At 31.9% G+C, this 13,334-nt stretch overlaps 1 protein-coding gene across 2 annotated transcripts in view; it reads left to right on the top strand.

Annotated features, from left to right (window-relative positions):
- Positions 1 to 13,334, top strand: part of LOC134683331 (kinesin-like protein KIF18A) — a 127,805-nt gene that overhangs the window by 103,592 nt on the left and 10,879 nt on the right. For both annotated transcript variants that reach the window (XM_063542561.1, XM_063542562.1), the window contains exons 18-19: positions 701 to 779; positions 4,661 to 4,729. In XM_063542561.1, the coding sequence (XP_063398631.1) occupies positions 701 to 779; positions 4,661 to 4,729 (148 nt within the window). The remainder of the gene's footprint in view (positions 1 to 700; positions 780 to 4,660; positions 4,730 to 13,334) is intronic.

Genomic DNA, 13,334 nt, shown 5'->3' with positions numbered 1-13,334 from the left:
CAATCATCATTGGGGTATCTAGTTTAAAAATTGTGTCTGGTGACCCAACCAATCAACCAAGATTGCCGCCATGGCTAAAAATAGAACATAGGGGTAAAATGCAGTTTTGGCTTATAACTGAAAAACCAAAGCATTTAGAGCAAATCTGATAGGGATTTGCTGTTTTTTGTTATTATCTTGAATATTATTATAGATAGAGATAAACTGTAAACAGCAATAATTTACAGCAAAGTAAGACCTAAAAATAAGTCAACATGACCAAAATGGTCAATTGACCCCCTAAGGAGTTATTGCCCTATATGGTAAATTGAAACAATTTTCATAAAATTTGTAAATTTTTACTAACATTTTCCACTGAAACTACTGGGTCAATCCTTAAAGATAGGGATAATTGTACACAGCAAGAATGTTCAGTAAAGTAAGATCTACAAACACATCACCATCACCAAAACACAATTTTGTCATGAATTCATCTGTGTCCTCTGTTGAATATTCACATAGACCAAGGTGAGCGACACAGGCTCTTTAGAGCCTCTAGTTTTTGTTACTATAAGTAATAGGACAATCTTTTTTGGTATAAATAGAATCATTAAAGAGTATATAAACATGCACGTTTACAGGAACAACCTAACCTTTATCTTTAAATATCGCTTAGATGATTAATTACTGTGGTGACAATTTTGAAACATTTCTATTGCAGGAAAGCCAAGAAATCAACAAACACAGCAGCCAAGCTACATGCAACCAACAAAAGCTGCCAGATATAGAACTAAAATAAGGTAATTTTCATTCATAGCTTAATACTGAGTAATTATAAAAAAGAAGATGTGGTATGATTGCCAATGAGACAACTCTCCACAAGAGACCAAAATGACACAGAAATTAACAACTATAGGTCACTGTCTGGCCTTCAACAATGAGCAAAGCCCATACTGCATAGTAAGCTATAAAAGTCTCTGTAATGCTGACAATGGTATTATCCTGAAGTAGTCAAGGCAATTAAATAAGCTTTATTGAATGAAGTTGGCCATTTTTGAGATTAAATTAGGCATGATGGAGTTAAGAATAGCAATGTGACCACCTTGCAGCCTCTAGATTTCTGGCAGAGGGGATAAGAATCAATAATGACATGTATGTACTTTAACAGAGGCTTTGTAAAAAATAGTTCAATTCATTTAACAGATTTTAGAGAATCTGAATGCCTTTTCTTTAGAGTTTTCAGAAACAACTTAGGAAGTGTAACAGATTTCTGACACAAATATTTCAATGAAGTCCAAAAAGGTTTGAAAACTTGCATCACTGTTATCCAAAACTCCTTTACCAAAAAAAAAAAGAAAATAATAGCAATAAAATAGCTGTTCTTGTTTTTTTTTCAGTTGTGGTGCATATTGATTTGTTGTCCTAATACAACCTGTTGTTTCTCTTACATAAATGTTAAGAGTTCTTTTTTTTACCATTCACTCTGGGTTTTTTACACATAGATCAAGGCAAATATTGATAATGATCAGAATTTACATAACATATGGAAAATTATCAAATGTCAAAGCAATATAGTGTTTGGTTTTGTAACATGTGTAAATACATCAATTAACTATCCACGGACATAGCCGACATAAGAAAAAGTAGTTTTTCTCAGTACTTAAAGGAATGTGCACTGTTCATTAGAAATACATAACTAATTATGTATTGGGGTTTAGGTAAAATTTCATTATTATGCTAAGACATGGTTTTAAAAATACTTTCATGACTGGATGCTTCAACTGCTTCAAAGATGATTTATATCATTTTACATTTCAAATTCTGTGAAATCAATAGATTTTTCTTTTGATGTTTTCAATAATATGCCAATTGAATTCCATTCATCAAGTAGCATATATATAACAACTATTTAATATTGCAAAAGAGAATTGGTGAGCTTATAGAGTTATGTCATTTGACATTTACATGTTCTGTGGATCAAGTGTGATGGTTGAAATTGTGGGATGTATTTCAAATGCTGCCAATTTTTATAAGTCAAAATTTGAGTAAACAGTCCAACAACAATGTTGAATAGAGATATTATAAAAAAAAAAAAAAAAGCAATTGTTCTTTGAACAATTGAAGGTCTTTCCACTCAAATGAACTTAACATAATTTTGATAAAAAAAAAAAACAATATGTATGGGCTTAAATAATAGCTCAACAAAAACTGATTTTGAAAATTCAATGTTTGAGAAACTTTTTTTATCGAAAAAGGGAGATAATAAGTCGTTTCCAGTTAAATGAAAGTTACTTCTGGTGGCAAAAAATAGCTTACTTTACTCTGATTCTCCAAATTTAGAGTTTCCATATACTTGTGCTTAAAATAAGGGAGATAAATTGCTACTTCTAGATTAAAAAGTTCACTACGGGTTGACATTTTCAAGGTTACATGTATATGTCTACTATAGTGCCTAACAAGATTTTGTGAGGTAGACGAAATTTACCTGAAAACGATCGTATTGACTTTTTGGCTCCAAAAATAGGTAGATCGGACATATTTTGACTTTCTTTAATGACTTCCTTAGTTTGGGATTAATTATAATTATCATGTTCCAATGAAACTGAAAACTGTTGTTTTTTTTGTAAGATGAATAATAATTTTACCTGCGTAGCTGTGTGTAAAGTGTATTTTGGTATTCTCTCTGAAAAATGACTTGTTTGGAATAAAACGTCTTATTTGTAAACTTTTTCTGTTTTTGACTATTGACTATTAAAATATAATCTATTAACTGTGTATTTTGTAAATTTTGTGAAAATAGAAGAATTGGCCTTTATACCTATACTTTCATTTATAAAACATAACATCGACTCATCCAGTGTCCAGTTTGAAGGTCATTTTAGTTAAATTACTATAACATTCATGCACGTTCTGATTTAATCAATAGTCATGTATGAAAAGTATAAACAGTTTGAAGGTAACTAAATAATAACTTAACCCAATCACATTGCGTAATATTCAATAACAATGACCGGTCCACATTATAATAAGATTGATTGATTGTTGGTTTCTTAATGTCCAGTGGCAAATATTTCATGCATATTCAGGACAAGAACAAGTTCACAATAAATACAATAGGTAGGTTGATATTATAGAGGCCATCTGGGATGATGGTCGGGGAAATTTGGACTGCCACTGGAAAATGAGGGTATATTGGATAGGGACAGAAATTTTGCCTTGCAACAGGCCACCTACCAACCCCTCAAAGAGTTTTTGCAAGGGTTCTTAATGTGCAAAGAGCATGGCACTCTTTTTACACGAGGCATTGGATTAAAGTCCCCCTTCTGACCGGACGTGACTGCGAACTTGATACATCTGGCACATCCTTACCGACGTCCCACTTCGGCAAGCGTTTTACTGCTGGGCGGGAGAAGACCAAGTGACCATATTTCTATTCCCCAGTCACCCTTGGGGTCATTATAATAAGTTATAGGGGTAAACTGGGTAGGGAGAAAATGAATGATATTCAAAAATATTTTTTTTTGCAATAACGAATAAAAATTTGTCAACCAAAAGTTTTGCTTTAATTTCATAAGCATGTCGTTCTGTATTGGTATAGTTTTTTTTTTATCTTTCATTCAAGTATTTAAGGCCATACAAAGTTTGGGCTTCAAAAGTCCACATAATTATTTACTTGATACAGAAAATTTGTCCTTTTAAAACATAAAATGTGTCCAAAACAATACGTTTCTACAAAGTAAAATCATTTCTCAAAACACTGCAAATATTTTCATTTTGATTGGTACAGAAGTATTGTCATAAAATGCATTGAAATAAACAGTGGTATAGCAAACATCGAATTCCCTCACAAAATCTTGTTAGGCACTATAACCTAATCTGAAAGATCCTTAGGCTTTTACATGTATAAAAATGAATCTATAATAAAGGTCAAAATCTAGAATGCAATTTTACCTTTGACCTTGAACTAAATTTTAGGTTCATAGAGCAAGAATCTGAAATCAAATGACCCTTAGTCACTATTATGTAACCGAAATGAGTTCCTAACACAGCTTATTTTGAGTATAAGAAGGGAAAAACTCCCATTAAATGTCAACACCATTTAATCCATAATAAGCATGTAACATTAATATGTCGCAAATATCAGTTTTGTAAAAATATTTAGTTGAAATCTTATGCCTGAAAAGAAGCAATTATAGCCAAGATACAAATTCAGAATCTGATCTTGACCCAATTTTCTTTAAGGGGACCAAAGACCTCAATTCAAAAGACTATCACTTATGGTTTACCAGTTACAATTACATTTTTCTTATTTAGAATACAAAAGGGGAAATAAATATCATGTGGAGTCTCAGGACTGCTTCGGTTAAATTTATTCATTGGATCCTGAGTATATAACGAGCAAACGGGTGAAATATTTTGTTGTAATCTTTAACGGTTGGGAAGATGATGCGCACACAAGAAAAACAAGCGACATCTTGCCACAACCATAAAGCACTGTAAAAAATGTGGTGGAAGATAAAAAAAATGATGATCAGAAGAAAACCAATGAAGAAATTGTCCAGTTTAAAGATACAAACTCTGGCATTAATGAAACTCCATTTGACAGTATTCCAATTATTATTGTTTCTAATTTAGAATTTTTTATGAGTGCTGTCATATACATTAAAATATTTTTTTCTAGACATTTGAATAACGAAAATCTTGAGCCTTCAAGAGTACCAATTGCAGGCAACCAGTGCATTAAAAACAGGTATGAATATTTATGTTTTTGTAAAAAAAATCTAAATTGGATTCATTATTAAAGGCCATCAGTCTTTTTTTAGCTCACCTGGTCCAAATGGCATTGTGATTTTTTCTCATCACTTGGTTTCTGTTCCGTCATCTTCAGCCGTCATCCTTTGTCGATAACTTTTACACAAATCTTCTCCTCTGAAAAAAGTAAAATCGCAAAAATACTGAACTCAGAGGAAAATCAATTTGGAAAGTCCATAATCACATGGCAAAATCAAAAAACAAAATGCATCAAAAACGAATGGACAAGAACTGTCATATTCCTGACTTGGTACAGGCATTTTCAAATGTAGAAAATGGTGGATTAAACCTGGTTCTATAGCGCTAACCCTCTCACTTTAATAACAGTCTCATCAAATTCCGTTACATTTACATGATGCGTTAAATAAACAGTCACAATCAATAAAATAGTCAAAATATGGGAACATCAGTCATCATCGTATAACAATTTAACAGGACACAACAACATCTACTATCTACGAACACATGGATTGATTTGAGTGTCTGACGTCAGAAAAATTATATACGTCACATAAATTTGTCGTTCAATGTGCATACAATAGTTATCAAAAGTACCTGGATTATAAACAATTTTAAATTTTACATAGGCAATGAGCGCAGACAGGGTTAAAAAATCAAAAGTATGTAAGAATAAATTACAGAAATCGAACTAGTCCAAAAGTTATACATAGAATTTATGAGAATCCAAAACTTTTAAAAGGAACAATTTAACAGGACACAAAAACCTATCCACGAACACATGGATCTACTTGAGTGTCCGACGTCAGAAAAATTATATACGTCACATAAATTTGTCGTTCAATGTGCATACAAACAATTTTAAAATTTACATAGGCAATGTACGCATACAGGGTTAAAAAATCAAAAGTATGTAAGAATAAATTACAGAAATAGACCGAGATTCAAACTAGTCCAAAAATTATACATAGAATATATGAGAATAAAAAACCAAATGTAACCAAACTTGACCACAATCATCATTGGGGTATCTAGTTTAAAAAATGTGTCTGGTAACCCGGCACACCAACAAAGATGTCTTAAAATAGAATTTGGCTCATATCTCTGAAACCAAAGATTTTGAGCAAATCTGACATGGTATAAATTATTTATCAGGTCAATTTCTATCTGTCCTAAAAATTCCAGATGAATCAGACAACCCATTGTGGGGTTGCTGCCCCTGAATTGGTAATTTTAATAAAATTTTGCTGTCTTTGGTTATTATCTTGAATATATTATAGATAGAGATAAACTGTAAACAGCAATAATGTTCAGCAAAGTTAAATCTACTAATTAGTCACAATGACCAAACTGGTCCACAATCATCATTAGGGTATCTAGTTTAAAAATTGTGTCTGACGACCCCTCCCGCAAACCAAGATTGCTGACATGGCTAAAAATAGTGAATAGGGGGAAATGCAGTTTTTGGCTCAGCATTCAGAGTAAATCTGACAAAGAGAAAATGGTCATTAGGTCAAGATCTTTCTGCCCTGAAATTATTATACCAATCAGGCAACCTGTTGTTGGGTAGGTGCACCTGAATTGGTAATTTTAAGAAATTTTGCAGCTTTTGGTTATGTTCAATGTTATTATAGATTGAGATAAAGTGTAAACAGCAATAATGTACAGCAAAAAAAGACCTACAAATAAGTCAACATGACCAAAATGGTCAACTGATCCCTTAAGGAGTTATTGCCCTTCATAGTCATTTTTTTACAATTTTCATAAATTTTGTAAATTTTTTCAAAATATTTTCCACTGTAACTACTGGCATGACTGGGCCAATATCAGTATAGATAGAGATAATTGTAAGCAGCAAGAATGTTCAGGAAAGTAAGATCTACAAACACATCACCATCACCAAAACACAATTTTGTCATGAATCCATCTGTGTCCTTTGTTTAATATGCACTTGGACCAAGGTGAGCGACACAGGCTCTTCAGAGCCTCTAGTTTTTAACATTGTTTTACTTTTAATATGTTATTTTTTATCTACTTAATACTCCAAGTTCGAGAAAAATTATAATAGAGGCATTATTTAGAGAAACAAGTTCAAGACAAATTCGTTTGTTTAGATGTGATAGGTAATATTGTAGAGTTGATTGACTGATGAAAGTGCATTTAACCACCTACCAATCAATTACCAGTCTATTGTTTCAACTTTTGATTTTGACCTCTGACTGTCTATTGGTTCTTTATGTTTTTGTATTGTTGTCTCATTGACACTTTTACCCCACCAGGGGCGGATCCAGCCATTTTAAAAAGGGGGGGTTCCAACTATATGTCTCCATTCATATACATTGATCGGCCAAAAAAAGCCCCCCCCCCCCCCCCCCCCTGGATCTGCCAATGCAGACATCTACGTTTATTCATATTAAGAGCCTGTCCATGAGAAAACCATGCAAAATAGTCCGGAATCAATATTTGCCAATCTTTATGAATTATTGTTTGTAGGTAAACCTTACCATAACTACTGTAAATGAATATAATGTTTTGATCTGATTTATATATCTTGGCCGTAGGGGGCGCCACCTGTAATTTGGAAATTTTCGTATGAAAACAAATAGAAAATACACAAAATGAGCATATTTTGAAACAATATTTAATATATTTATAAACAAATCATCAACAAAAGTGGCATCAATTGTAAAACACAATACAAAGACCTTTTCATAGCCATATCTGCCATTAAAAAAAAATAAAGTTACCCAAGGGCAGATAAGTCTGTAAATTTAGCAATTTTCCAAATTTCCTATTTTCTAAAAAATGCCAAAGTTCATAGGGTTGTATATACTAAGATAACACTTTTATTTCTTTCTTTTTGCTTTTTTTACAATAATTTAAGTCTTACTTGCTACCATATAACAGGTTTTGCTTTGCATTTGAATATCAAAAAAAATATTTCAAATCTACTATCCCCCCTTTTTTTTTAAACCTGAAAAATTGATAAAATTCCAGATTCAATAAAGCAAACCGTGACTTATTAAAAATGGACACTGGAAGTGGGGCTTTACTCAGATTATACAAGAGATTAAATTAAATAAAATAATTCTTTTAAAATATCTTGGTGAGTATGAACAATTAAAAATCATTGTGTTATTGGTTGGCAACAAATTTGAGCAAAGGCAAAATAAATAAATGACACACTTTTTGCAAAATAATAATTCTACCAGATATTAAAATTGGGTCTACATGAAAATTAATAAAAAGCAGACTACATAGAAATAATAAACACACAGTTTTTAGAAAATGAAGTTTGGTTGCTTAAAGATGGTAGGGGAGGGGGTGGCTAAACACCATTTTTTGCCTGTAAAAAACAAATTATTTTCTGTGAAAGTACTTTATCAAATATTGCTGAATTTTAAATAGACCATAAAAAAGGTTGATATGATAAGATTCTAATACAAACCTATTGTGATAATGTATTTACAGATTTTAGAACAGTTCTATCAAAAAGGGAGATAACTTATCATATGGAGGTAAATTAGAACAAATGAACAAGTTTCAGAAATAAAGTAACCCCTTTGTTTCAACATATTTTGAAAAAAAATCATGAATAGTTAGTTTTTCCTTGCTTAGATTTATAGCTAACTTGTTTTTACTAAAGCAGAAAAAGCTGTTTTCTATAAAAAAAATAAAAAAAATAACATTAATTAACAACTACATGTCTATCTGATATCACTCGCCCCTCTTCTACAGAAAGTATGATTTTTTTAATATGAAAAACATAAGTGACCCCAAAATTTTATTAAGAGTTTTTGTTTTTCCCTTAATGTAGCATTAGCCCATTAACAGGTTAAATATTATACTCCTTAGTGCCTTTATGTAAAACTGTTTTCAGTTTACAATGCTAAGGTCTTGGATCCATAATCAACAGCCTGATGGTAAGTGGGGCAAGAAATAAATTCAATGAAATGCATTACTCTTGGCATGCTCAATCTGGAACGATAGACCTTTGGTGGATTTATTAATTGTCCTGGAAATGTTAGTGTTGCATGTCTTCGGGCAGCATCAATTTTAAAAACACTCTGTCCTGGTACCAGTTCCATTAATCTTTCCTTTGTATGCGTATTTGCAAGTAGGGATAAAACTTGCACATCTGACTTAATATGTTGTTCTGCTGTTGATATGATGCAATCAATGCTTCAGTCATTGTGTCAGGTTTGTCTTCCTTTAATGATATCCACTTCTTGCACACATCCTTCAAAAGAATATTTTCTTGACCTGGTGCAACATACTGTGCAATCAGCTGGATAGCTTCTGTAATAATTTTGGTATACTATGAGGATGAACTTTTTGAGAGGCTAGTCCATGGCAACTGTAGCTGTGAATTTGGTGCTGGAAAATTTCTGGAAAGCATTTTTATTCAGTGCAGCATTGAAAATATCTCTTGGGGCCATGTTTTCTTCTTCCCAATCAGAGGTTGTGGTCTGGGTAAATGTCTGAGTGGAAAGTCACATTCTGATTCTGAAAAAAAAATTATAATGTTTTTTTTAGAATTTTGGTTCACTTTGAAATCTTTGGACCCTTTGAACCATTATGTAGACCAACTTTTTTGAAAACGAGACCCAAAATTAAAAATCTAAATACACAGTAAGATTCGGCATATCAAAGAACCCCCATAATTTAATTTTTGATGAATTCAAACAAAATTTAATGTTAGACCCTTTTGACTCAATGTGGACCAATTTGATAAAGGGCCAAAAATCTAAATACATGGTTCGATTCAGTATATCAAAGCATTCAAGAATAAAACCCCATTGAAATTAGCCAAGAAATAAGCAATTTATATAAAGCATTATAAAAGTATTGTTTTTCATCTTTTTGGCCCCTTTTTAGCCACTATTTCCTAAACAGTTCGGACCATAATACCCAGAAAATCAATCCCAACCTTCCTTTTTTGCTATTGAACTTTGTGGTATAATTTCTTAAAATCCATTCACTTACACAAAAGTTGTTGTCTGGATAACTAGAAAATCATTGTTTGGACCCCTTTTTATCCCCTTAATTCCTAAAACTGTTAGAACTATATATGTAACCCCCAAAATCAATACCAACCATCCTTTTTTTGGTTTCAAACTTTTTGTTTAGATGTTATAGAGATCCATTCACTAAAACTAAGGTTATTGTCCAGAAACTAAGTGTCTGCAAGCGTGATACCATTATACAAATTAAAATTTTGTTAACTGTCTATGTGCATTCAGGTATTGTAGATCAAATTTATTTGTTCATAGTGTGTTAATTTACCTTTTTTGATTGAGGTAAGCCTTCCAATTGATATTTAATCGTGGGGTTTTCATTGTTGTGATGTTATGCTACTGTTTCAGAAAAAGGGAGAAGGTTTGGTATCATTAAAAAGTTTAATCTCGCTGCAAATGTTTGCACCTGTCCTACTGTCCTAAGCCAGGAATCTGTCGTACAGTAGTTGTCGTTGTTTATGTAATTTATAAGTGTTTCTCGTTTCTCGGTTTTTTTATATAGATTAGACCATTAGTTTTCCCGTTTGAATGGTTTTACACTAGTAATAAGTTTTGGGACCCATTATTATATAATTTATAGCTTTTTGTTCGGTGTGAAGGATTCTTGCCTTGAAATGAGAGAATCAATGTTACCCCCATTGCACATTGTCCCAGGTCAATAACTAAAAAAATATTGTTTTTCTTTTAATATTTTATAAATTGATATCTTGGCAAAATGAATATTGTTTTTCTTTAAATATTTTATCAATTGATATCTTAGCAAAATGGAGGCTAAGGAGCAAAACCAATGCTTATTTCCAAAATAGCTAAATAACACAGTAGCAATGTCCCCTGCTTGCACTTTAAAAAATCCACTTGTCTGAGATATTGCTGATATTAATCAGTACCTAAATCACTCCAAGAAAACTTAAGTTAGCATGGTTATTGTTCATTATTTGTGGAAATTTTACTAATAATCTGTTTATATCTTCGGTTTATTTTTGGACATGATTAGTTCATGTCTGTCATATTTGTTGTTCGTTAATTGATATGTCGTAAATATGGGCCATTTGCTTTCATTCTTTTTTACTGTTTAAAATTTTACAGCCGACTATTCTCTATTAGTTTTTTTTTTTATTGATAAAGCCACTTCACTTAATAAATGTAATGGTAGTGGATAATTGTCTCTTTGGCAATCAAACCACATATCCTCATTCTTTTTATATATATATATATATACATATATCATATATCATATATGTACGTCTGAGTCAGTGACAACCCTACAACAGATGTATCCATCGGATCACCATCAACGGTGGTCATACATGGCTGTGTACATAATGTATATACAACTCGTCTAAACGTCAACCCAACAATGTTAGATCTGTAAATTTGCTTTCGCAGGTGGTTGTGTGGTCTAGCGGGACGGCTGCAGTGCAGTCGATTTGGTGTCACGATATCACAGTAGCATGGGTTCGAATACTGGCGAGGGAAGAACCGAAAATTTGTGAAAGCAAATTTACAGATCTAACATTGTTGGGTTGATGTTTAGACGAGTTGCATATATCATATATGTATATATGAAATAAATACATAAATAAATAAGGCAATTAGTTTTCTCGTTAGCCAACTATGCAGTATGGGCTTTGCTCATTGTTGAACAAAAACAGTGCAATAATTTCTGAATTGACAGTAATTTACTATTTATATGATAAAGAATGGTACTGTAAGCACTTACTGGTGAAAACTAAATTATCAGATTCTCTTGCATTTGAAATTCCTGTTTATTTCTGTTAAAATTCGATATATCTTAAAGTGCCCTGTGGAAGTCAAATCATGCTAAATGTGCGTAACATTTTATAAACTTCTTTGTGCTTGTTGACTTAATTATGACAGGAAAATTTGATTCAGTTGGCCAATTTTTTTATCAATATTATTTGATGGCTTAATTCATCAATTCACAGTTGTTGTGAGTCAGTTTTTAAATTATTCTGCTCTAACCAGTGCTCGGGCTATCTTACACCTGCAGTGAGGTGATATTGAAGCTTAACTGTTAACATGTACATTTGTACCACTCTGTGTTGACATGTGCATAGAAAATATAGCAATCCCCCCCCCCCCCCCCCAAAAAAAAAAGAAATAAAATAAAATAATACCACCACCACCCCAAAATAAATTGTCTCAGAATATCTTCCAAATATTTTTTGTATGAATGACATTTAATTTTTTGTAAGAATTTAATTAAATTGAGTATTTCACATGAAGTGCATTTACATTTTTGTACATGTACATTGTATAACCCCACCTTCCCCCTTTTCCATACAAAGTTTTATCTAAAGAAGTTTTATCACACTTTTAAATCATACTAGAAATTTGTACCTGAACCAACTGGCAAAGATATTCTCTTTGTCATCCATAGCTCTTTGCATACTGATGCATGTATGCCTCTGCTTGGTTTTGCAACACTCTGGTCTGGATGTGTAGGTGACTGGCACCTTCTTGTTTGACGCCTCCAATATATTCAAAAATCATCCCTGTGTTTCGGGCATATGTTAATGTCACATGACGAATAGTCTATTGAAAATATCCCACTTCTGTACAGTATCAAAAGCCCTTTTGGTAGTTCATAGTCCGTGGAGTTACACCCAAGACTACGTAAATGGGTACTTGTGGGTTTGTCACATTTGGTTATAGGGATACACAGGACATTTGAAGCATAATTAATGCAATGATTGTCCACATTCAGCTTCATAAGCAAATGTACATTGCATTTCATTCTTTTTCTCATACTGCATTGTTATGCATTAATAACATAATTACAGATTGTCCATGAAATAATACAGCAGAAGATGTGGTTCCATTTTGTCTCCAATGTAAACATTAAAGAGTACAATCAGGGGAGGTAAATCAATCTTTGACTAGGGCACCATGATTTTTTTTTCTTAATTTTTCTGTACAGCCAGAAATTTAAGGTTAAGTTTGAAATTATTAAATCAAATATATATGTACCAAATAAATATTTAAAATTAGAACTGTTATGTCCTGATGAAAACTATAGCATATGAATATTGGATTAAGATAGGACAAATATTTTGATAATTAAATTCATCTAAAACCCTTGAATTTCTCAATTTTGATGTTAAAAAATTAATATTGTGTTCTTAAATTTTTCTCTTTAATTATTTTCTATATACTAGTAACTTTGAGTTAAAATTGAGGAGCTTGTTTAAAATTAAATAGTATATTCTGCTTGAAATTCTTCTTTTTTTTCGTTAAATTTTTTAGATTTTTTGACATGCTCAAAATGTCATTAAAAATTATTTGCAAAGCAAAAGTTTACAGATTCTGAAGATATCAACCTTATGAAACATAAAAAGCACAACAGACACAAAATTCAGGTGTTATCTTGCAAATTGATAACTTTTAAAAACAGTAAGCAGCACCAACCTCTCTGTACCAATCATTTTTCAAAAGTTGGCATGGTGCCAATTCATAAAATTTGACGGTAAAAACCGTTTTCTGCAGTTTAAAACATGTTTAACTTGCATTCTGTCAAAGAAAATTACTACATTTGCTATAAAAATG

The sequence above is a fragment of the Mytilus trossulus genome, chromosome 9 (assembly GCF_036588685.1).
Source record: "Mytilus trossulus isolate FHL-02 chromosome 9, PNRI_Mtr1.1.1.hap1, whole genome shotgun sequence".
Taxonomy (NCBI): Eukaryota; Metazoa; Mollusca; class Bivalvia; order Mytilida; family Mytilidae; genus Mytilus; species Mytilus trossulus.
Note: the sequence above shows the minus strand (reverse complement) of the source record. Positions and strands in the feature narration are given on the sequence as shown.